This window comes from Octopus bimaculoides, chromosome 3 (genome assembly GCF_001194135.2).
Source record: "Octopus bimaculoides isolate UCB-OBI-ISO-001 chromosome 3, ASM119413v2, whole genome shotgun sequence".
In the NCBI taxonomy this organism is placed as follows: Eukaryota; Metazoa; Mollusca; class Cephalopoda; order Octopoda; family Octopodidae; genus Octopus; species Octopus bimaculoides.
In genome coordinates, this window is record NC_068983.1 from 146,337,467 (window position 1) to 146,365,383 (window position 27,917).

The window sequence follows — 27,917 nt, forward strand, 5'->3', positions numbered from 1 at the left end:
ATATATATATATACACATACACACACACTAGCAGTAATACCCATTGTTGATCAATTACATTTACTGTTTTTTGGGAGCTACATTCAAAGTATTATCATATAATTTAATCCGCCTGTATGTGTGTATCTTTATATGTAATAATTAAAGCAGAAAAAAGATCAATTTCATACATGAATTTTTGTTTGTTTATTATATGATAATAATAAGTGAGTTGTAGGTGTTATTTTTCTTTATCAATACACTAATGGCAATTATATAATATAGTTCATTTAAATAGGTAATGTAATGACAGTAATAGTAAATTAAGTATTGAAGTATTCATGTGGCATTAAGAGTGAATATTTCTTTATAAACAATGTTTTTTGTTTTATTTCAGAAAGCATATGCAGAAAGATTTGCTTTTGCTTCCACACATGATGCTCCTACATAAAGTTGGCCATGTGAAAAGCATGGTTGTTCAAGTTGCAATTCAACAACTTTTATTGTTGCTCTGACTTTTATTAATGCTGATGGCACAAGAAACATGGGTAGGAAACTGTAATCGCTTAAATTGGAATGGGACATTAGATGGTATAACTGGTATGCAAGGAATGAAGACAGTCTTACTTTTACCACAACCAGTGAGAATATTTGTCTCGATGCAGTTTCTCATGAATTTGTGCACAATTAATCTTGTACTATTGCATAATTTTGGTTGAGACTAATTATGTAATAGCATAATAGGAGTCCATTTTTTCAGCTGAAGACCATGAGGAGCTGTTGCACATCTCATTTTGTATACCAAATATTAAAGTGGAGCCTAATTTAGTTTGGTACTAATGTCTTATTGTCATTAATTTCTAGGTCATAAAAAGTGAATAGGAAGAGTAAATACTCCGTAACTCAGTTCACTGAACAGTTATTCATACTAATGTATTAAAAGTTTCTCAAGTGAAGCAATATATGAAGCACATTTTTCTAATTGCTTCAGTATATTAACACTTAATTTTATGCTCATCTATTTATGATTACCATGCACAAAAGATATATCCGAATTTTAAGAGTTGTAGTAGTGGCCTGGTTTAGTAGTTTAGAAGCATGTCCATTTAGGAACAACATTATCAATTTCACAATTTAAAAAAGGAAAAGACATCCAAAGGCATCAAAACTATTGAGTTCCAAAAAAGTGAAAATCTCCTATACAACAAATTGCTGGAGTTGAACAATAGAAAACTAAAAATTTGTTTTCATTAGTCTTTAAATGGTGGGAATGGGTTACATAGGGGGGAAAAAAAAAAAAAAAAAATGCTTTTCCTAAGGTAGTTTTTATGCATATATTCAGTTTAAATAAATTCAAAATCTATAATAATAAGTTTGTCTCTTGCACAATAAAATGTGCCATAAAATATACACTTTCCTTTGATGATGGCCATATCAATGTAAAATTTTTGAAGTATCAATTGATAAATGTACACTGTTCTCTAATTAAACATCAATTGACGATGCCTGGTGTTTCAGAGTTAATGGCTAAGGTCATTAACATCTGATCATGGATATTCTCAAAAGTCAACAGTTTTACGTTATTTCTAATAGGTCCAGGCATGGCTATGTAGTAAGAAGTTCACATGGTTTCAGGATCAGTCCCTAGCACCTTGGGCTAGTGTCTTCTACTATAGCCCCAGATTGACCAAAGACTTGCGAACAGATTCAGTAGGAAGAAACTGAAAGAAGCCTATCATGTATGTGTGTGTTTTTGTCACCTTGTCTTAACCTCACACAATAGTTGTGAATGAATGCCAATATGATTTCCAATATTCTGTGAAAACATGTCCAGGTATAGTGAAAAATTACTATGCTTGGAAACAGGTTAGGGTTGGTGATAGGAAGGGCATCTATATTTTCAGTCTAGAATCCCACCCCAAATAGTATCAATAATAGAATACAAAATGCCATCATTGTGTTTTAAAAAAAACATCACTTCCTCACTTTTATTTAAGTCAGTTGTGTCTAAGAAAAGTAGTGCTGTTAAATACTGAAGGAAGAATTAAATTTAATTCTCTTTCTACTACTGAACTCGTGTTTGGCAAACAACCAACCATATCTAGAAATGAACTTAAGCTCTAATGTGTCATACAGAAGGAAGTCAACAGAAGTTTTTTTTTTTAAATACAAATTTAAAAGAAAAAAAAAAGATTAATTGTAAAAGTTGAGGAAAATATCAAATTTATCATTTTAATTGACAAACGGTGGTGCATCAGCATGGCCGCAGCTCTAAGCTGAAACTTTAAAAAAAAAAAAAAAAAAAAAAAAAAAAAAAACTGTTGAAGGAAGTTTTATTTTCTTTATACAAGTTAGAGAGTAAGGAAGGGCTAGAGTCCATGATCACTGTAAGCCTCCCAAGTCTGATATGATTGATGCAGTTGATATTTAGTTTGAAATGGGCTCTGTAAAAGGAGCATAGCTTTTGGAATGCAGTTTCAGCAACATTATATGTGATGTAACAATGTAGGATGATCAGTGATTATGAAGCTGAGCATTTATATAACCTTTGAAGGTTTTAATTGTGCATTGTTCATGTGTGGGTCAGATGTAGTGCATCATTTTCCCCTTGATAGTTGTAGTTTTGTATCCTGATGCTGTTGAAGATTAGACTGTTGTGCAGCCATTGAAAAAATGTTTACAAGGTGTATGAAGTGCCTAGGTTTTTGAGGAAAACTAAAACAGAAGGAAATTAGTAAGATTGTTTGTTGCTAAGAGTAACAATAAACAAGCTATTGATATACAATGTACAGAAATATGAAAGGAGACATAAACTAACTTTGGTTAAGTCTCTCAAAGTTAACCTTTAGCACACCGTAGGTGCATCATGTCAAAATATGAGTTTTCTCCCCTGTAGTAACAGGGCAGTGGCAGGGAAACAATTCTAGAAAAGATGTGTGCTAAAGGTTAATAAAATGTGAGTCTGTAAGAGCCTTGTCAGTGCTCACTGCAACAGGTCAATTTGGGGAAACTTCTGGAGATATAATCCATAACTGAGCAACTTTACAAGGAACTTCTCATGGTATACACATGATCAATAGCACTGACATCAAGAGCAACAACATTGTTTTTACAATAGAAATTTAGTATATATCATAAAACTGAAATGAAATTATGTTTACAAATATTGACTAGGATCAGTTCTTCCATGCCAAAATATATAATCACTGGAGAAACAGGGAGTTTAGGCAATCTAAATGATTGGAAAACATCATAAAGTTTCTCTCTAGCTTCTGCATGACAAACATTTTTCAGAGATAAAGTAAACAGATTGGAAGAATAGTAGTAGTAGTAGTAGTAGTAGTAGTAGTATAGTAATACTTCCTCCCACCCATCAACACACTATTGTGACTGGCACAACCAGCTGTCATTACTCCATCTGCCACAACCATTCAGTATAGATTAAGCTCCTCCTTCCATCTCCAACCATTCACTTCAAAGAATTCATTAATAAACCCTCCAGCCTACCATAAAATCTTCCCCTATGGCTCCTCAAGCCACAATGAAGGCAAGCTTTCTAAAAGACTAGTAACTCCAAATAAAGTGTAGAGGGGAACAGTTTAGTTCAGTCAAATAGTATTAGACGAAACTAAACTGGACTTTCTAAGATTAGTGTCACAGTAAAATGCACTGAATCCTCATAGTAAAGTGGTTGGTAATAGGAAGATCATCCAATGAATAAAACTATGAAAAATTATGACGTCAGAAACACCAAGTTAAGGAGTGGTCACAGGAGAATGTTTAAACATAACACCTAAACAGTCATAAATTGATACAAACTCTCTTTCAAATGCAGAAAATGACAGAATAACAAAGAACTACCTGCAACCATAAAACTTTCTTTTCAAATACAAAACTTCATGGTCACCACCATCAATGTTGGTACAGTGAAAGGTAGATCTCAAAAATTTGTAAAGATGTTAGAATAAAGGTGAGTAGTTATGTGTTACATACAAAAGTTAAGATGGAAAAGAGCCTCAGCTAGATTCCTTGTGACTAAGAATACAGGTACAAACTCTTTTGTAGGGTTACAGCACTAGGGTTGAACTGGAGAAGGCCTTTGAGAAGATACAACACAAGTTTGGTGAGTGCTAAGGAAATTAGGATGTTGCTATTCTCTAACCCCAGGGCAACCCTACTTAAGTTGATTTATGATGAAAGCAGTGACCTTCCTATCATTGCAGGGGAACCCAGGATCACATTAGCAAATATGTTCTTTTCAAGGAGGATAGAATGAGATTTGTGTAAAATTTAGTTGTTATTTCTAGCAGATCAAGCAACCACATAGTGTTCCTCTTGTTGGCCTAAAATCTATACTATGTGATCAAAAGTATCCGGACACCCTGTGAAACAGGTGTTTATCACAGAGGATGACAAGAGTAGATCACAGAGGGCACCACGGTTTACCATTTATCATGCAGAATACAAGGTCAATGATCTCAGAAGCTGGCTACAGCACTAGATAGCAGAATGGGATGCTCTGTAGAACTAACAGACTTTCAATGTAGTGCCACTTGTTGTGTGCCACTTGTTTAATAAGCCTGTACACAAGATTTCCACCCTCCTGAACATCCCTAGGTTCACTGTCTCTGATGTAATAATGAAATGGAAACATGAAGGAACATGTACAACCCAAAAGCATTTGGACTGACCTCCTATGTTAAACCCTAGAGACTGTCGAGCATTGAAGAGGGTCATACAGCCTAAGTATCTATCACCCCTCACCACCATCACACAGGAATTCTAAACTGTAGCAGGATCTATTCCAAGCACCATGACTGTTCAGTGAAAGGTGTGGAAACTTGGTTTCTATGGAAGAGTAGCTTCCCATAAGCCATGTATCACACAGACAAATAACCAACAACACCTCACATGGTGTATAGAGCATTGAAACTGGACTATAGAACAGTGGGAAATTGTTGTGTGGAGTACATGGTACTCAATGAGTACATGGTACTCAATCATGGTACACAATATGACAATCTAATTATTGAGGGGGGGGGACTGTTCAACAAAATGCACCAGCTTATATAGTGCTGACTGTGAAATTCGGTAGTGGTGGGTTCATGGTGTGATTGTTTTTCTCCTGGAGGAGGCTTGGCCTCCTTGTGGCACTGTCACCACACAAGCTTACATTGACATTTTAACCACTTTCATGTTGCTGTCCGTCAAAGACCATTGTGTCTTTCAACACAACTAAACAACCATCCATACTGCAGGGGTTGTAGGGGAGTGGTTTGATGACAATGTCCCACTGCAACGAGTCCCGATTTAAATCTCGTCAAATGTCTCTGGGATGTTTTGGAATACTGACTTTGTGCTAGACGATACCAACCCACATCAATACCCTTGCTCATTTCAGCACTCCGCAAAGAATGGGCTGTCATTCCCCAGGAAACCTTCCACCACCTGTGGAAAGTATGCCAGCAAGAGTGGAGGCTGCCACAAAGATTAAAGGTGGACCAACACCATATTGACTGCCTGTGTTATCATGGAGAGTGGTCCAAATTTGTACTTAATTATCAGATGGGTGTGCAGATACTTTTGATCACATAGTGTAGATGTTGATGAATGTCTTGTGAGAATTGTTCAAGCCAGATACTGTTATGGGGATAATAATGGTTTCAAATTTTGCCACAAGGGCAGTCATTTTGGGGGAAGGGATGTGGCGATTACATCAACCCCAGTGTTCAGCTGGTACTTAATTTATCAACCCCAAAAGGATGAAAGACAAAGTTCACTTTGGCCGAATTTGAACTCAGAACGTAGCAGCAGACAAAATACTACCTGGCATGCTAATGATTCTGCCAGCTTACCACTTAATGTTATGGGGATAATAAAAATGGAACACCCCTCCCACATGACGAGTGGTATGTGATAGTCATTACAAATACTGTTATGTTGAAAAGTCGGAGTAGTCAGTCATAGATAGTCGTGTCTTGTCTAACTAACTATACTGCTATACCAGAGTGGACATTATAACAGTCCGACGTTGGATTACAATAGTGGTGACAAGGAATTAACAAATTCATGAGAATTAAACAAACTCACAAAAGTTTTTATGTGAGTTTTACGGTATACAAAAGTGTAAAATTATGGAAGATTATTTGGCCGGTTTGCTCAAGTTTCAAAAACAGCAACAACAACAATTCAAGGAACAATAGCAGCAGCAGCAACAATTACTACTGCAAGAACAACAACAATTACTATTACAACAGCAATCTGCAATTAATGAATAGAAAGTCATCCAAAAATGCTGAAAAGATGTTCTTGCCAGATTATGTTACAAACTCAATAAAGGAATTTAAGTATGAAACAGATGAAGGAGTTACCATCGTGACATACTATAAAAGATATGAACAGATCTTCAATAAAGAGTGCAAAGATTGAGATAAGGATATGAAAACATGTCTAATCCTAAGAAAACTGGCAGCAGGAGAACATGAGCATTACAGCATTTATGTACTCCCAAAAAAACCTTTTGATATAAACTTTAGAAATACAATAGACATATTGTGTAAAATTCTTAGCGAGAAAAGTTCGTTGTTCAATACACACTGGAAATGTTTGAACCTAGAAAAGAACAATGAGGAGGACTACATCACATATGCTGGCAGAGTTAACAGAGAATGCGAAAAGTTCAAACTGGATCAATTAATGCCAGATATGTTCAAGTGCCTGATATTTATCCAGGGACTAACTGCAGAAAAAGATGCAGAAGTAAGAACAAGAATTCTTGCTGAGCTGGAACAAAACCATGCTGTAACCTTACAACAAGTGTCAAAAGTGTGAAAGAATAGTAAATTAAAGATACAACACAGAGAAAATTGAGCATAAAGATTGTTCCCAAGTGAAAAAAAGTGCAAAACAGGCAGAACAGAAATCAAGTGTGTATTAAAATACAGTACAAACAGGACAAAAAAAAATCAGAAACAAACGCATGTTTTGCATGTGGAGGTCTACACCTGAGAACAAAACTGCCCATTTAAGAAAGTGGAATATTTCCATTGTGGAAAAATTGGACACGTAAAAGCACACTGTAAAACCAAGATAACAAAACGTTGGAATGAATAAGAAAGAATAGACAAGATGTCATTGAAAGAAAAGGGTAATATGGCAAAGAAGAAATTTGTAAATGTGAAAATTGAAAATATAGGAGTAAAAATGCAGATAGACACTAGAAGTGATATTACCACTGTGAATGAAAACACTTGGAAGTATATCAGTAAGCCAAAATTAAGTAAATCTACAAAAGCAGCAAATGGTGTTATGGGTAAAAGATTGTATTTTGTAGGTGAATTTGTGTGTAATGTGACATTTCATGACCAAATGAAAACGGCAAAAGTTTGTGTTAAAAAATTCAGGTAATCTAATTGTGAAATATGCCCGTAAGTGTTTTGTGTGGGAATATAGTCAGTTCAGTCGATGGTTCAAATGTGGCTGAGGGATTGAAATAAAAAATAAAACATTTCCAGATGTTTTCTTGGATGAGCTGAGCTGCTGCAAGAAAACGAAGGCAAAAATTGTAGTAAAACAAAGTGCAACACCTGTATTTAAGCCAAAATGTAATGTACCATTTGCAGAACTAGAACAGGAAAATAAGGAACTTGAAAGACTAGGGATAATTGAGAAAACGGACCACTCAGATTAGGCAGCACCTATGGTCTATGTAAAAAAAGAAAACAATAAGTTAAGAGTTTGTGTAGATTTTCCAACAGGATTGAATGATTGCTTAATCTCACATAACTATCCATTGCTGAGTCCTGGAGAAGTGTTCGCAAAATTGAATGGAGGCATATTTACAAATCCAAGTAGAAGATTTGAATGCTCACACTTATTAGCCATTAATATACACTGTTGTTTATTTAAATTTAAGCAGCTTCCCTTCAGTGTGAAAGTGGCCTCTTCCACATTTCAACAAGTAATGGACACAATGCTGGCAGTGATTTTGCTATTGCTTATTTTGACAATATCCTAATAAAAAGTGAATCACACGAACAACATGTAGAACATGTAAAAAGGGTATTTGAGAAGATAAGAGAATATGGTTTTAAGTGAAGAAAAATACAAGTTCTTTCTGAAAAAAATTAAATACTCAGGCTAGATAACAGATAAAAATGGATGGAAACCGGATCCATCCAGAGCAACTGCAATAGAAAATATGTCCACACTGAATAATGTGACTATGCTATTACTACCAAATTTATATTCCCAATATACACAAATTCATGACATAAATGAAACGAATACTGTGGACAAGAATAGTAAATAGGAACAGGATTGGTGTGAAACAGAACTAAGACGTGAATCTATACTCAATTTGAGATGGCATACTGATGTGTGCACAGAGAGTAGTAATACCTGAAACACTACAAAAGAAAATGTTATGGGAATTCCATGTTGGACATCTTGGTATTTCAAGGATCAAAGCTTTAATGTATAGCTACATGTACTGGCCAAAAATAGATAAAGAAATCTAAAATTTAGTGAAAGGCTGCAGAGGATGTGCTCTAGTGGCAAAATTATTGACAATAAAAAGTGAACCTTGACTAAAAGTAGATGTGCCATGGTTGAGACTACACATCGATTTCACTGGTCCCTTAAAAGGTTCATACTACTTAGTGGTAGTAGATAGTTTCTCTACAACAATTCTTAAGAGTATACCATGTGACACCAAATCTAAATATACCAGCAGGTATGTTACCAGCAGGTATGTTACCAGCGGAAATGATGTTTGTGGGGAAAACAAAATCAGTCTTTGCCAAATTACTACCTGGTAAGAAAAACTGCAATGGATTATACAGCAAAATATTTCAAAATTGGTGAAAATGTATTTGTTAGGGCATATAAGAATGGAAAACAAAGTTGGGAAGCTGGCATGATTACCAAACATATAGGAAAATGTTATACTGGGTAAAAGGAAGAAAAGCAGGTACACAAGAGACACATGAATCAACTAAAAAAAATGATTCTTTGAGAGCAAACCCAAGAGAATGGAAGAACCAATGGAATGGTTATATGATGCTTTTCAAGCATCAATGCCACTACAAATAATTGAACCCAGACATACAAGTGAAAGAAAAAGAAAATGTATGGAGTTCCTGGAAGTGGGTGCCAAACGAAAAATTAGATTATAACTGTATGAAAAAAGAAACCTCAAAAAAGGGAGGTGGGGGTGATGTAAAATTTATGGCTAATTAAAAGGAATAAAATTACACTCCCTAAGAAAAAAAAAAGAAAAACTTAAAAGGGAGATGTTATGAGGATAATGATAATGGATGAGTGATATGGTTAGTCATTACAAATATTGTGATGTCAAGAAGTCGGCGGTAGTCAATCATAGTCACATCTAACTTGTCTAACTATACTGCTATACTGGAGTGGATGTTATAACAGTCCAACGTTGGATTACAACAGATACAAAGATGCAAGGTGAAAATTAGCAATGAGTTCAACAAGGAATTTAGCATACAAACAGGGGTCCATCAGAATTTGGTTCTTAATCCTCACCTCAGTCAAATCTATCAGATATTTAATGTAAAAATTCCAGATATGGAAGTAAAAGCCTAGTAAAAGTTTTAGCAGAAAAGAAATCAGGACTATTGACCTCTCGGAAGTGACCATGCTTGATATGCAGAAAAGATTTGGATGAGAAATCTATACAGTGCACCCAATGTAAACTATGGGGGTACAGAAAGTGTAGTGAAATCAAAGATACGCTAGCAAAGAATGACTTCTTTGTGGCAGATGAACAAGAGTAAGCAGTATAACCATCTATGAAATAAATTCTTTCAGCTTCCTAAAAGGCTTTATAGAAGTTTATAGCTTCTATTAGATAGATGACAAAATTAGCAGTGCAGAGGAATAACAGGGTCAAAAAGTTTAGGAAACTATTACCTCAAATAGCAACAAAGAGATTCTCTTTCCAAGTAAAAGGTAGAATGTTCAATACTTATATAAAGGCCAATGTTGCATGAAATACAGAGGATATGTGCCAGCTAGAAATGAGATGCTCTACTAGATATATAAATGTAGAGAATGTATGACAGTTGGAAAAGAATGAGATGAAGATGCTGGGTATAAGACGAATCACCTGTAGCATGCAGAAAAGAAAACTACCTTGATATGGATATTTGATGTCTACGGAAGATGACAGATACAGTTGATTAATGTGCCAAACAAAAGTTAGATACCTGCAGATGATGAAGACCAAGGAAGACATTGTCATGAAAAGCAAAAGCTGATCTCAGGAGGTTGAATGTCAAAATGGAAATGAAAAAGGACCACAAGTGGAGAAACATTATACTACAGAAAAACCATCCAACCCATGCAAACATGGAAAAAAAAATGATATAAAAATTATGATGATGAATTGCACTTAATAAACAAAACAGTCTTCAGTTACTAGAAATAATCTAATGCAAACTTCAAAACACAAATATATAATTGTAAAACTGTGGAACACCACCATAGAGAAATCAATGTCTGATTGAAATATCAAAGAACATCAAATTCAAAACATTGAAACTGGTTTGCAAGCAAATTATAAATAAAATGTTACTATAACCAGTGCAATCAACTCATCACTTTAATCAACAGCTTTTCTCATGCTCTTGATAATTAAATCTATGTAGAAATATAAAAAATTGATTGCACATAAAGAAACTCCAACTAAAGTCTGTGCGCAATAAATTTAAATACAACCATCTATATTTATTTACACAGAAAGAAAAACAGCAAACAAATGTAGCTTGTGACAGAAACCAACCCAATAGCATTGAAACTATAAGCCTAAATTTCATCAATCCTATATAAAACAAAGTATAAAATAACAGTTGGAAGGAAGGAAAGTACTATACTGGAACTCACATGATGAATTTTGTTTATTACATTTTATGGATGCAACACTCGTGATTCTGAGGATGCCAAGTTTAGATTTGAAGATGATAAAATTTTGATCAAAACCACATAGTCTAATGAATGTAAAATTTGGGAAGGTAGCTCATATTTCTTTAACCAAGCAATCTAAAATTACAAAAAAAAAAAACAAAAAACAAACATTGAAATCTACAGAAGAACTGCAAAAGTTTTTAGGTCATTTTTTTATGATTTAAAATGTTCTATTTCCAACAAAAGTAATTTTATTAAATAAAATATAGTTTATTTGAACTGAAGAAAATATAAATTTGTACTGTGTTGCACATGAAATACATAGTTTATCTTTATAGAAAACTAATGAAAATCTGCATCATATAAAATTCTAATGCTTAGGGCAAATGTTTCAGACACTGTAACACAATAACAACATTCCAGTTCCTGAATGTTTCAAGATATTTGAAAATCTTCAAATATTGTAAAAGAATACAGATATTGATCCAATAATCATATTCCACTTCTGTAAATTCTAAAATATGTAAAACTCAGGGAGCCTGGTATTGTCATAAAGTAACAACTGTCATGTTTGACCACCAATGATTTTGATGCTCTACTATATTTTATGTATTTTTAAAATGCTGACAGTATGAAAGAATAGCAACTGTTTCTTCTGGTCAGAGAGAGGATATTTAACAGTTTTGTTTTGGTAGATCATCATACAAACACCAAATCTTCTAAAGTTCAAGTTGTGTGAGCATGAATGAAGATACTGTCTTTTGTTTCATTTCAAAATTTAATCCTATTTAGTCCTGATTATGAATTATTAATGCATGCAAAGTCATTCTTGTTTGTACTCTTCAATCAAGCTATGTATTCATGCAACTTTCTTCCAATTTTTGTCTTCATTTTCCTGACTGCAGACAGCTAACAAAAAAATGCTTTCCAATCTTTTGTACAAAATTGCACAAAGGTACATAATGTCTCATTTGAACTTATACAAATGAGGTTTTCATAAATAGGATGTCTAATAAAACACATATTTTAACTCAATACACCAATGTAAAAAGTGTCCTCTTGATCTATCATGTCAAAGAAAACAACCAAATCTGCCTCAGAGCACACCCTACCATGTAATCCTAGGTATACTATGCCTAAAAATAAAACAAAATGAATGCTAGAACTTTTGATTATAAGTCTTCATGACCATAACTAGCCTAGAACTAAACAATAACAGTGTCAACTAAACAATTCTGAATGGCCCATTGCCAAAGAACTTTATCCAGCTTTAATCATAATGTACCTTACTTTGCTACTGAGTAACATTCTACCATTTGATATAAAATAAGCTAAAACAGTAAAGAGTAAACTTCTAAATGATAAAATTTATTAAAACAATAGTAAATAACTCAATATATTGGAAAACAAGTTATAACTGAGAAGAAAAATTCTGAATTCCTAACTTCTCCCAACCCAATTTTTTAAAATACTTTGACTTTCAAGTTTAGTAGAAATTTGTATTGCCAAAATTTAACAAGAACCTCTGTGTAGTCACTTGACCAGTTACAAATAGTCAATCTTTTTCAGACTAACACTAACTTGAAAAGCGAAAAATATATTGAAAAATCTAATTCTAAAACAGTATGTCAGAACAGAAGACAGGGTAATTATGGTTGTCAACATGCAGATGGGAAAAAAAAAGTATGACAATGCAAAACAGACAGTTTGAATGTTGAAAAGTAGCATCTAAGTGCAAGATATATACACATACAATACAATGTGCAAAACACCAAAATCTCATCTAAATCTGCTCTGAATTCTAACACACAAAGTACTACTGTTTTGATATTAAAATCTCCAGCTCTAACACCGATCCGGTTCTAACTACAGTAACTCCTTTCCAGACATTTCCTAATCTACATATAGCCACCAGAAACTCCACCCAGTTTTACCAAACAAAACCCATCTCTATTCCTCATCATTTCTAATATAACTCACTTTCAAACCCTGCATTAACCATTTTTCACAATCCTTGTTTCCCAGAGCACTAACCCTCTGATATCCCTCTCAGTTGCCCATGTCAACTGACATGTTCAAGCTGAACATCAACAGTATCAAACTGTAATAAGGAGGCAGAACTGCAAAAGTTATGGGCACTCCATTTATGATTAAACCTTAAACCATCCCCTAAATTTCTTATAATCGTCTTCCTATCATAGTCATCACAAGGACCAAAAGAGATAACTGCTTCCATCAAGAGACAAAATTACGGTTCACAGAATAACATCACCATATATGTACATACATTCAACAAAATAATTGCAGAAGCTTGTGAATTTATACCATAGACTAAAACGACTACACTTAACCACATAAACCTCACACAAGGTCGGGGAAATGACAGCTTTGACAACATAACTCCTCAAACATTCCATCTAACATCAAAATCAGCAAATTTAAAACTATTTTCCACCACTCACTCATAAACCATAAGAGTTCGCTTGATCTATAAGAAAAAATAACTAAATTTCCCTCAAATCACAATCTACCATGTTATGGGGGAAAATGCAGTATATGGCTAGAAAATAAACAGGATGGTCACATCTAGAAAACCTTTGATCATAGATCTATTCTTTCAGAACAAACTGGGCAAAACAACAAAAATGCTGGCTAGCAAACTATCTAAAAGTTCACTAAGCATATGTAAAGTACAATAAATACATACCTACCATATGTAATTTCCCCAAACTACCACAAGGATCAAACCTATCACACATCATTTTTAACCTGTACCTATATATCATTACTATGCCTCTGGTAAAACATACACATAGCCTTATATGCAAACAAGATCGATCCACCATTGTTCAGATATCGTTACACAAGAACTTCACATAAACCATCAAGACATTTTCAAACCAAATGTGCAACCCTCCATGTGGTCTCTGAACCTGCTAGAATGAGATGCCAAATTCCTTTAGATCACACTCTACTCCTACCATCTTGAAAAAGGAAACACATATTGAGTAATAAATTTCAAGATAATATCCCTTAAAAGATGAGATGCTCATGGTTACATTTTTGCTCATAGGTTTTCTTGCTCAAAGCTGACCTAAAACACAAAAAAAAAAAAACAAACAAAATTAAAAACCTGAATCTGAAAGTAGCAGTAACTGAATCCACAGTTTTCTAACCAACACCACCAGAGAAAATCAAAGACAACCAGCCTTCACATTCCCCAATATATACACTTCAATATTCATAATTCAAACATTTCTAGACTCATTTGACCATAACAAAAATAACAACACAAGTATATAATAAATTAGCTCCATCAAAAATAACAGGGCTGGATACCTTTCTATAATAAGCCTCTTCATGGTTACTCAATCTGCTAGAAATAGCAACCTTATCTCCATCAAACAACACCCTACCATTTTAAGAAAGGGTACGCTGGATAATATGGTCCTTAGTTCCTTGTACATTATACAAAAACAGATTGGTTACAGTTGGAATATCTTTACAGGCCTACTTGATAAGGGCTAACTTGAAGCTAAACAACAACAAGCACCACCTCTCTACAACAAACTATGTGGCTGATGCCAGTACCACCAGACTGGCACCTGTGCTGGTGGCACATAAAAAGCACCATTCGAGCGTGGTCGATGCCAGTCCCACCAAACTGGCTCCAGTGCTGGTGGAATGTAAAATGCACCATACGAACATGGTCAATGCCAGTGTTGCCTGACTGGTCCCGTGCCAGTGGCACATAAAAAGCACCATTCAAGCATGTTTGTTGCCAGTGATACCAGACTAGCTCCCATGCCGGTGGCATGTAAAAACCACCATTCAAGCATGGTTGTTGACAGTGCCACCTAACTGGCTCCTGTGCTGGTGGCACGTAAAAAGCACCATTTGAGCATGGTCGATGCCAGTACCACCTGACTGACCCTCATGCCAGTGACACGTGAAAAGCACTCACTACACTCTCAGAGTGGCTGGCATTAGGAAGGGCATCCAGCTGTAGAAACCTTGCCAGATCAGATTGGAGCTTGGTGCAGCCTTCTAGCTTGCCAGTCCTCAGTCAAACTGTCCAACTTATTTCAGCATGGAAAGCAGACGTTAAACAATGATGATGATGAGTGCACTTTGAATGTCACATATTGCCAGAAATGTAAGAGAGTTTGCACCAAGTTTTTGCTCAAACATACATTGTCACAATAGGTCCAACACCACCAAACATGTCTACAACATCCCCAAAACACTCTTTTGCACCTTCCATCCAGTCCAGGCAAACATATATACACACTTGATCAGCAGCAACATCAATAGCTTCACTAGCCCAAAACACTGTGCTAGGATTATACTTCTATAAATACAAATATCACACTGTAATCAATTCTACCAATCTATTTCAGTGTAGCCAATATCAGAACCTACACAGATAGACTGGTCAGTGGAGGAAACACACCATGATCAGACAACATAATGATAATCCTACATAACACGACTACATAACAGCATAGTATGGTCCTCAACCAAATGGAGTATGTCATATCAGGATTGTTGGATTATATCTTGTCATTCAAATGAGTATCTAAGACAATTTGATCAAGCCTGTCAGGGACAACATTACAACAGGTATACAGGAAAAGCAGAATAGCGGAGGAGGTACCACATACTACTCCATGTAATTAAGGTAAGGGCTCCCTTCAGTCATGAATGACCATGGGATTACACCTAGAAAGTTACCCTCTGAGGCACAAGTTTAAACAGGTTCTTTGTGGAAGACCAGCAGTCGCCCATGCATACCAGTCTTCCCTCTCCACGCCAACAATGTTGTCCAAGGGAAAAGCAAAGGCCAAGACAGCTTGGCTCTAGTGAAGTCACAAATCACTTCTATGGCTAAGTGAACTGGAGAAATGTGAAATAAAGTGCCTTGCTCAAGAACACAACAAAGCCTGGTCAGGAAATGGAACTCACTACCTCATGCTCTAACCACTAAGCAATGTGCCTTCATGCAATTAACCACTGTATATCAGTGTGTATCATGTGGTCCTCAACCAAGTAGAAACGTTACGTTTGGAGCACTGGTCTGTGGATTAAATGGTCATTCAGGCTATTATCCACATGCTATATGGTTGAACTCAAATTGAAAGAGACAAAATAATATTTTAACAACAATACTTTTGGTATTTTACTAATGTTATCTGAAGACTTTTATATTACTGAGAGAGGCCAGCTTCTTTCATTCTATTTATACAGATGTCACTACATTGTTGACAAAATTAGAAAAGAGATAACAATTACTAATTGCTATCATCTAGTATTTTCAATTTAATACCAACTTGACTAAAATTTACCAGTGATAGCTTGAAGGAATGAGATTAAATTTTAGATGGCCTCAGATGTTTAATTAATGTCCAAGAAGGTTAGCTGATATTTTGCTAATAAAAAGAATTGGAACAGTTTCTTATGTCACAGCTGGCAGATATTAAGTTTAGTGGACAAGTAGTATTATAAATTGGCTGCAGCAGGATGCTTTTAAAATGCTATTAAATTCATAAATCATGCTAAAAATGATAGAAAATGATTTTTTTTTAGACTATAATAAAATTGTTATAAGGCAAAAGAAATGCATTGAATTTATGGTTCATTACTTAAGAAGTGAATATATAAAGGGTCAGAGAAAAATAATAGCTAATAAACATTCAACAAAAAAACAAAAAAAACAATCCTAGCTAGTAAAAATGCAATAAATATATTTTGAAGGGAAAAAAACTTTGATAGATATAAGGTGTGCAATTATTATTATAAATGAATTCACATAAAAGATATAAACAAGGACACTCCCACAAAAACTAAAACAAGTTTTGCAAAGCTGAAATCAAATATACTGACTTCTACAAGTTCACAAGGAATCCTGACATCAACACATTTACCTACAAACTTTCAATAAAATTACATATGCACCTAAGAACTTTGTTCAAGAGATATTACTAAACAAAGAAAAACAAACGAATCCACACTAATTAAAATGAAAAACAGTAGTAAAAGAAACATTTGACAACAAGCTAACACCAAATACATAAAACAAGAATGTAGAAAATGTGTAGCAACAAGAACTCCATCAATCATACCCATCAAATACCTACACAAATAGTAAGTAGACATTTTTGTACATTTTTATAAAATTAGCTACCACAGAGAAAATAATATCTCAATGTTACATATGTAACTTGTACCTATTAGATCATGACCTAACACAGTTTCTTTACAGATACAAAGAATAAAAACTAAAACCACATACTACCAAACCAGAAATCATATCACACACACATATCAAGGTATACACACACATTTAACTAGACCAGTGGAAACAGATAAAAATGGAAACTAGTTAAGATCATAAGATATACAAATGCTTAGTGAAAAGAAAATGCCACATGTGCAGCATACTACAAACTCATTACACATACCTCTGCACTCTTTCAAACAAATTACAAAGATATATTCATAATCCTCATATGACCCTTTTTTCCTCAACACTACGACACTTTTTTCAATGTACATTACAAATATTTAACAAACATTACATAATATCCTAACAATAACAGATATATTTGATTTTGATAATTTCTCAATCATTTCATCATCTGATCCCTTCATGAACCTGTGCTCACCTTCAGTGTATGTGTCATTAAAAGAGTGAAAATCATATCTCCATCAAGGACACCCAGTCACTGAAGGAGGTCATTTTTATGCTGAGAACTGAACTCATTTCTGCAAGTCAATGAATAACTTATCAATTCTAGTACTGCAAATGCTTACTGTAGTGAATTACACACCCTGTAGTTGTAACATATAGATTAGGTAAATTTGATCATTCAATGTTTTTTTATTGGTTTAGTCTGGAGGAAAGGGCCTTCACAAACCCTATGAGATTGGAGAGACTGATGTGATTAATATCCTGATAGAACATTTGCATGTTGATGGCCAGAAGAGATGAATTAAGGGGACAGTCAACTTGTTGGATGGTTATCCAGTACTGTCAACTGTGCTCCTGTTGAGATTTAAATTTTTTTAAATATTCCATGTATCTTAATTTAACAATGATGGACATACAAGGACACACAAACAATATATCCCTTCATAAAACCTTCTCAGTACATGGCATCCAAAACATAACCAAATTTGCAGAATCCTGTTTCTACATGCAGTACACCTGCAGAGAAAGCCTCCACACTTGTTGTCCAATTTGCATCCAAATCCAAACTGCTTTCATTAAGTAAATTTCTCAGAAAACTATTCCCTACAATTCAACTATGCTCAGCACCATACACATATACACACCAAATGCAAAAGTAACTGTGGTCACTTCAAATCAACTAAGCCATGAGCCCTGACAATGAGCTTTCCATCATCCTCAAACAATGCACATACTCACTAGACTCATCAATCTTTCCCTCTCTATCTACAGGGATATATCTCAGTCTTTGGAAACACTACATTGTGCCCTTTCAAAAGAATAGCAACCCTCTGACCCAGCCAACTATTGTTCTATCATACACATTTCCACTATCTCAATGGTAACAGAGAGAGCCAAGAACATTCTCTAACATCCTCAGTATATCTCATTGTTTAATAATCATCTTCACACTTTTTGAGGAAGTAGATCTAGCTGAGAGACCTACTCTTTTATGTCACTAATGGATTCTAGAGAAATTTGTAAAAACAATGTTGCTACCTTCAACACCTCTTGCTACACATCACACTGAATGATGGGAAAATCTTGAAATACAAAATTATCAAATATTCAGCATCTTTCATATACATCAATGCTCTTCATAAATGAAGCAAAAGCCATAACTAAAACAAATGTTTTAAATGTTAAATAATTTGATTAGAAGAGGTATGTCCCTAACCTCTTCAGGTTCCCCCAGACTAGTGAGATTGATGAAGCTTCAACATTACAAGAAAACCATGGGAGAGGAGGGAATCAGAGACCTAGATCAAATGTGAACTCTTGAAAATATACTCAAAACCAAGAGATGTTAAACTGGTAATGAGGGCAGAACCAAACTAAAAAAAAAATCTTTTTTTTGAAGGCTAGTCTCTGAGGAGTACATTAATTGTATCAAGGACTATGCCAACCCTGCTGAATATTTCAATCTCTTCAAAATATTTCATCCAATAAGGAAGTTCTGTGTGGTCACTCTCAATCTGCTAAAAATAGCACCCAAATCCTCCCTCACACTATATGCTGCTGGCTTACAATTAAAAAAAAATGGACACATTGAGCAAGGCTGGGATACATTATGCAGGACTTCTTTTATTGACAGGTATGCTCAATCAGATAATGTCAGATTAGCAGGAACATATTGAAAAGAGGACTCACATAAATTAATAATATAGCATTATGATTAAAAAAAAGTTTACTTCCAAACCACATGGGTTCAGGTTCAATCCCATTGTGTGGCACCTTGGGCAAATATCTATTACTATAGCCCTGAGTTGACCAAACCTTGTGAGTGGATTTGATAGACAGGAACTGAAAGAAGTCTAGTGTGTGTATGTGTGCACACATGTATGTATGCACATTCTCGTGTTGTGTGATAGTTGTAAACAAGTGTTACCATCATCAATTCCAATCTTCCATGAAAACATGTTTGGTTGTAGGAAATATTACCTTGATTGGAAACTGTGAACATTCAAATGATGATGTATGTGTATCATTCACCAATGTATAAATGGTGAAAAATGTAAACATTAGTAAGAAAATGGAGCTTTTCCAGTTAAGTCTTTCATGATAGTTTTTCTGTACTGAGTTAAAGACACTTCCTTATTCTTTGAGTCAGAAATGCAGTGACTAAGTAATTAGCCAGTTGAAAACCTGTAACCAAAGACACTATTATTTATTAATTGTGGTAGAAAAAAAATTTGCTTCCACTCTGAAAAAAAAAAACTTCAACTGCTGAGGGTGATATTTATGCTTCTAGTTTAACCCTATTAAAACTGCAACGAACTGAAACCATATTCATTAGAAATTCACAAGGATACTTGTCTTACAGAAAACTTAGGACCAGATTACATATGCAGAGCAAACTACTTTGAATTTAAATTTCTACACTACACCAAATATAGTACCAACAACCTTTAATAAAATAAGAATCTAATCAGGTGCAGATATGGCTGTGTGGTAAGAAGCTTGCTTTCCAACCACATGGTTCCAGGTTCAGTCCCATTGCGTGGTACCTTGGGCAAGTGTCTTCTACTATAGTCTTTGACTGACTAAAGCCTTGTGAATGGATTTGGTTGACGGAAACTGTGTGTGTGTGTGTATGTTTGTGTCCCCCACCATCGCTTGAAAACCAATGTTGGTGTTTACATTCCTGTAAATTAGCAGTTCAACAAAAGAAACCGATAGAATAAGTACTAAATTTACAAAGAATAAGTCCTGGAGTCGATTCATTCAACTGAAGGTGGTGCTCCAGCATGGCCAAGTCAAATGACAAACAAGTAAAAGAATAAAACCCACGGACCAAATACCATATTTTCCATGTATAAGCCAAAATTTTCAGACCAAAATTTACATGAAAAAAATGGTAGGTTGACTTATACACCAAGACAACGCTGGAGTGCCAAAAATTCCATGTGAAATGCAGTAGGATTTGGAAAAATGGTGGTGATGCTTAAATGTTGACACTGTATATTATTTTGACTTGTATGCTGGAAACACAGCACTTGCTTCTTGTATACCCAACTCAAAAATTGACTGAACTGGAAAGCATCATCATTATTTTACATCCGTTTTCTATGCAGGCATAGACTGGATGAGTTGTCATGGTAGGATCGCTTATTATTCAGAGTTACTGCCCTCAAAGAAGCAGGTCACACACAATTTCTGTAGCAGGATGTCCTTTTTAATGCCAACCATTTTACTGAGTGTACTGGGTCTGTTTTACCATGGTACCAATGGAACCAGTGAGAAGTTGTCATGTTCTAAACATGACTAAAAGGTCCTCCTGACCCAATGTTTCCACTCATCTGTCAACCATTTTGTGGAAGAATGAGCAGAAACATAGGATCAAAAGAATCCCCTAGTTTCCAGTGGCATATAGAACATTATCAGACTTATGTACAGCAGTCCATGTAACCAAACACTACATAAACAAGTAATATCATATCAAAATAACTGAAGCAAATGTATTCTTCGCAAATATGTAGGTCACTTTAAATCCTTTTAATTGTTACCTCCATGCTAGAGTGTGGTCAAGCACAACTAATAGATGCTTCTGACAACTATATCTAAATATTTATATAAATATGAGTGTTTGAATTTACAAATGAGAGAAAAAATATTTAATGGGTCTTGAATGTAATTACTATTAGCTGAGGCTTTCTTTCATTTTTGTAACAAAATAAAAAAAAAACAAAAAAAACATGAAACTTAGAGGAAAGTTTCATGTTTAAATATACAAGTTGTCAAGGCAGTGCATTGACAAAATTGATTTGGGGTTGGATAAGTACTTTGTGGTACTTAGTTATGACTTTTCTAAATTCGAATTTTTCAACTTCATAAATATTTTGTACACGAAATGGGTCTAAATTTGAGGCCTATTGTCTATGTTAGAAATCCTTGAATAATTGGTAAGCTGGGTGGGTGGGCAGTGTATGTGACAAAATACCTGCATTGTTCAGTTATACAGTAATCCCTAGCCATATCACGATTTATTATTTGATGTCACAATTGCGATGTCCAATGGCAGTAATAGCTAGCAATAAGAAAAGATTCCAATAGTTGAAAAATAAAGAGTTGGCAATGACCTACAGAACATGTACTGTAGCAGCAAAGATGACATAAAAAAAATTTGTTAGTGGTATATGAAAATACAGTCAGAAGAGTCATCACCATTTTTCAGTCTACTTTTCCATGCTGGCATGGGATGGACAGGTTGTCATGACTAAAGTAAGTTCTTATATTAATCCAATTTTTGATGTGTTTCTTTGGTTGGACGCTTGTCCCATCACCAATACTCAAAAGTAGTATTGAAAACAAAACTCTCATGCAAATAAATAAGCAGGAATTGTATATCTGATGGAACTTTATTAATTAAAACAAGTATGTATATATTAAATTGACTATTTATATTCTTTTAATTATGGGTCATTTCTTTCTTTTTTCTTTTTTGAAAATGTAATCCTTTGTGCAGCAACCAATAAATAAATTGAAGTATATATTGATATATCTTGAGATAAAGTCAAAGAAACTGTTTTAGTTCATCTCGTGTCATACCAACATACTTAGACTCCTTTTACTTCTATTCAGATTTATATCAATGCAAACTTTAACTTGTCAATGCTAGTGACTATCGTTAACACAGCTAATCCCTTAGTATATTAAAATATATTAAACAATGACAATAGGCAAGAACTAGCTACTGAATTATTTCATAAATTTTTCCACCTAACCTGATAATATTCAAAATACTGCAATTAGTTTTCTCTTAATGTAAAATGTTTCAATTTAAATTTCTTGCATTAAGAGAAAACTAACTGTAATTCATCACACTTTCTGGCTATTAGATTCTTTTAGCAAAATTTACTTTGTTGCAAGTACATATATCAAACACCAAGATAGAAGACAACCATACTACTATTCTATGCACTCCTATTTGAGAGAGAGAGAGTGCACTAGAAGAAATTTCCATCTTTTAATTTTCTAACTGTCCACTTAAAAAACATTTGATATGCTTGCCATTCCTTTTCTTTTATGTCACCTTCCAAATTAAACATATTTCCATTTTAAATAGATTGCAAAAATTTTCCTTCCCAAAACTGTATTTATCTAGAACCTATTCCCCGTCCATATTTTCCCTTTCAATCATTAATCTGAAAGAATTCAAACTAGAAAAATCAACATCATTAATCAAATTTTAAAAAAAACGAAATAAATATACTAGTATATGTAGTGCAAACTTTGTCATGATGTAATTAGCACATCATATCCAGTAACCAAGCACAGCGCATTTGTCAGTGGACCAAACAATCATTGATGTTGGAGATAATTACAACTTAGATTTCTACATTACTGTTTAATCTGCAGCTACACATAACAGCCAAATCTCCCTTCAATCACACTCAACTATCTTTAAAAATAGAAAGATGTTGCATGATATAGTCCTAGGTACACTAAGAAAATGGAATATCTGATTATAGGCCTGTTTGATCAGGGCTAACCTGGGGTTAAACAACAAAAACATAAGACATGTTGGAAAACCTGACAGAAAATAAGATGAATGATCTGAAACCTGTTGCACAGCATTTATTAGTATAATGGCATGATGGAAAACATGTAAACAGATGAGATCAATAATTCAATCAAGAAAACCTCAGAACAAATATAAATTTTTAACCAATAAGAAAATTCCTAGTTCTCAATTGAAATGGTGGTGTTAGAACATGAATTGTTATAACACTTCATTCAATCTTCGTCTGTAGTGGAGCTGTTGTTAATTGGAAGCATGAATGCAAAATGGCATGTATGCATGCATGTGATGGTTATTAGAAACTCTTGGAATTCATCTTTAACCTAAAACATATTTTGATAAAAACGTGAATTTGAAAGACAATTTGCATACATTATACACTATCAGAAAAATAAAACAGGAACACACCAAATAAAGCATGTGTAATCCAAGAGGTCTAAAGAACTCGTAGAAGTAGATGAAATGCCTTCGAAACTGAACTCAAGACCAATGTGTCGGCTATCCAATAACGAATACTTTTACTTGTTAAATCAATCGGATAATAAACTAAGTTCTAATACAACACAAAACATTAGCAGTGATGATTTCTGTCGAGTATCATTAATTTCTTTAATTGGCTCTTTTACTAACAATATAGACACAGACTGTCCTTTCAACTATACACATTTAATTTGGCGGAAAGTTGCAACCTAAAATTAAAACACCCACGTTTATAACAAACTACTATAGGATGATACGTATTTATTTTAATAATGGGAAAGATCACAAAAGACTTCTCTAAAAACAAATCTGTTGCCTTTCAAAATATTGTCTCATTCATTCTTTTTTATTGGAAAAAAAAATGTGCCTGTTGGATAATTTGATAATTTAGCTGGTCAGGGCAAAATTTGGCGATTAAAGTGGGAAAGCTGTTTTTATGTTGAAAAATCTATTAATCGCATTTCTTTAGCCAAATTTTCTAAATGTTAATTTTAAGGTTATAAATGTTATGCAATAAACTGTTGTATAAAAGACTACTTTTTGTTATACGGTGGGGTGGAGTCGTTGAACTAGAAAACGGGGAACATAAAGATATAGATTATGCTTGAGAAAGAAGGGTAATAAAGAAATGCAAATATTTTCTAACTATACGTCAAAAGAAAATGTGTTCAGCAGTCTGATGCTTAACATCATTCTACAGCAAGTTTAGAGAGAGAGAGAGACAGACAGACAGACAGACAGACAGAGTGAGTGGGAGATACAGAATTTAGTTAAAGACTTATGGGAACATACTTCGAATTCCAAAATGTTGTTAAGCTAACTTAGTGGGTGGATGAGGTTGCGCCTAAAGCAAAGGTAGCTAGCTGACCTACACGCTTTTCAACTGAAATTGAAATTAGTCTTTTTGCTCAATCACAGTATCTTCAATATAGTTTTTCTAGTCTGATTAGCATATCTTAGATTAGTGTTTAATAATCTTCCGATGTTGACGTGACGTAAGCACCAACTGTTTCTTCCGAAGACAGCTGTTGTTGCAATGAGATCCCGATCAAAAAAACTAACCGGAAGTATGAGCTGGCAACCACTTCCGACAATCTAACTGTCCAGTAGTAAAAAGGGGGAGTTTCTTTCAATTAATGGTTTGCAGTTAATTCACTACATGTCATGGTTTGCGTATTAAGACTTCGTCGCATATACAATGAAAATAAAAGAGATAAATTCGAATAAAGTATATAGAATCGAAGCATGATGCACATACCAATATACACATATATTATATGCCCGCTCGCCAATTTCCACTTCAATAGTAAATTGTTACCGGCATAGAGGGAAAGTAAAAAGGAAAAAAAGAGAAAAACTTGATGCTTGTTTACCGAAAGAACATACTATAGTTCCCATTAGACTATTTATTAAAACCTAAGTAGTTAAATATATAGATTGATTCTTTTTACTGGAGTAAATTTACTAGCAATATATTTCCAACAGAATGAGACATGTTTATATAAAGTATTTGCCTGGCTATTAAACACAAAATTCTGAACTGACTTCAGATGTTAACCGTCCATCTATAAATACTCTAGCAGTTATTACGATATGAAATTGTATGAGATTAGGTAAATCTTTCGAGAGAGAACAAAATGAACCGAGCTAAGGTAAATGAGTAAGTGGATTGGAAGAGGTGTGCCGAGTAGAACCGGAGCAATTATAATGTGTTAGTTACCTTTTAACTCGAGTACATGGGGTACATAGTGATTACGATAGTACGAGATAACAATTTAGTTGACGTTTGGGACACTTAGAGTAATACATAAGACAAACAAGAGCATTGAAACATAAACAGTAATTAAGTTCTCGCTAGAAATTTCTAGCTTCTGTTTACTACTACGTTTTATAATATAGACTTCTGGAACGAAGAAATAAGGAGAATAATTGTTCTGGTGTGATGAATAAATAAACGAATCAAACAAATAGGTTCCAAATGACATAATGTGTCAATGACCATAACCGACTCAATGTTTTTGTTTTTGTATTTTCCTGAAACGAGGAAGTTATAAATGTAGACAGAATATAAAGCATTATTTGGAGTGGGAATGAAAATAGAAAAAGATAGTAACATATATATATATGTATATATATATAATAAAGTGTGTGTGTGTGTGTGTGTATATATATATATATATTTCTACTTACAGAATACCACTACATGACGTGCAAACATAAGAGCCAATAGTCATATTCACATAGGTTGGTCCACGTTGGTGACAGTCAAAGCACTGTTTATTTTGAGACAGAGCTACCATATCACGTAACATTTTAAGGTGTTTTTCATCTTGACGTCTCTTGTTAGTCGCCATCTTGCTATACGAGAAACTAAAACAGCGTTCCGTATGTCTACAAGTGTATCCAAGGGAGGTAAAACTAACTTGAAAGGCACAGCCAGCAGGGGGCGATAGTAGTAGTAATTCATTCTTAAAACGTGTTTGTAGTAAAAACTTTTGAAACAACTTCCAAAAACTGTGTCATTTCGAGATGAATCTAAATCACACGCATTGATCCCATGCGAGCCACAGAAAATATATTTTGAATAAAAAATACATTTCTGAATTTTGTAGTATGCATTTTTTATTATCACATATATAAAAGCTTGTAAATATTTAGATATATTTGTAAATATAATATATATAGAATAAAACAAGACATAAAATTGTTTCGAAGTCACTATCAACCTTTTCCTTAGTTAAGTTAATATGTACTCTACTAAAAACTATTCAATAATTCTTCATTTTAACGTTGAATTATTTTTATATATAACTTGACAAAAACAAACACATATACATACATATCTATCTATCTATCTATCTATCTATCTATCTATCTATCTATATATATATATATATATATATATATATATATATATATATATACACACACATATATATACAGAGAGAGAGAGAGAGAGAGGCAGTGATGCAGATAAACACAATTAGGCTTGACATGTGTATATATAGATATATATACATATAGACACATATATCAAGATATATTCAGAACAATGAACCCATAAATACACATACATACATACATAAATACATACATACATACATACATACATATTTGAAATACCGATTGCCAAAGATGAAAGCGAAAGCTTCAAAAACCAGTGTGTGACAAGTGGTATTTTTACCCTTCTTTTATTCAAATATTTCATATTATACCTATTAAGATAGAATTCTTACTAATCGTCTCATTATTACTGCTTTTAACAGCAATAATGCTTTTATATAGTTACTTTTTATTATATATATACACATACATTTCCATAGAACATAAAAATATAAAGAAGGAAATACATAATTTCTTAACTCGACGGCTGTTTCAGGAAGCTCATATTCATGTAATAATCGTAATGATCATAATCATTTTTTAAGATATTGAATCCTTTTATCAACAGAGATAATAATTTCATATATATATATCATGTATGTATATAATACATATATAATATTAAAACCACATTAAACTACAAATCCAAAACCAAAGGAAACACAAATATGAATGAAGAAAGAAAAAAAAGAAGAAAAGGGAAACATAGGAAGAAAAAAGAAGAAAGAAAAGAAAACAAATCAATTCATAATTTACAGATGGAATGAACAAAAAGTCTTGGGTATGCAACCAGTAAACAGATATATTACCATAAGTTTGGATCCCAAGCTTACTTGTGTTTATCTGCATCACTAAATTCCATATCAACATGCCTTGGATTTCCTTTATAACCACTCTTGATGCCACGGATCTAGTCCTGGATGAAGAAGTCAGAGTTTAAGTTCAAATTAATGTGAATACTGCTGTGTGTTTTCTATATTGAGCATATCTAGCTCACATCTATAATCTGTATGTATCATATACATATGTTTATTTATAAAACCATATGAGGTATGAGAGGTGAATGTGTATTTATTTAGCCATGTGACTTCCACAAGGGTTACAGCTGTTTCGCTACCTTCTTCATGTTGTGCTAATATCTGTATGGAAGAAATTATGTGTACATGTTTGCATTAATATATATGCTCAGCATTATACAGTGCAATTGTATATTCACAAATTAATGCAAATAAAGAAAGCTAGCTCATCAGATCATTTGAACATGAGTTGAATTACTGGTGTAACTATGATGTTCCAATGATCTAATGAGCAAGCTTTCTTGATTTGCATTAATCTTTGAATATACAGTTGTAATGTATAATGCTGAACATATATAATGCAAACATGTACCTATAA

At 33.9% G+C, this 27,917-nt stretch overlaps 1 protein-coding gene across 2 annotated transcripts in view; it reads right to left on the reverse strand.

Annotated features, from left to right (window-relative positions):
• LOC106882771 (arf-GAP domain and FG repeat-containing protein 1) overlaps positions 1 to 26,067 on the reverse strand; it is a 96,168-nt gene extending 70,101 nt beyond the window's left edge. For both annotated transcript variants that reach the window (XM_014933554.2, XM_014933553.2), the window contains exon 1: positions 25,830 to 26,067. In XM_014933554.2, the coding sequence (XP_014789040.1) occupies positions 25,830 to 25,993 (164 nt within the window). In that variant the 5' untranslated portion in view covers positions 25,994 to 26,067. The remainder of the gene's footprint in view (positions 1 to 25,829) is intronic.
• Between the last annotated feature and the right edge of the window lie 1,850 nt (positions 26,068 to 27,917).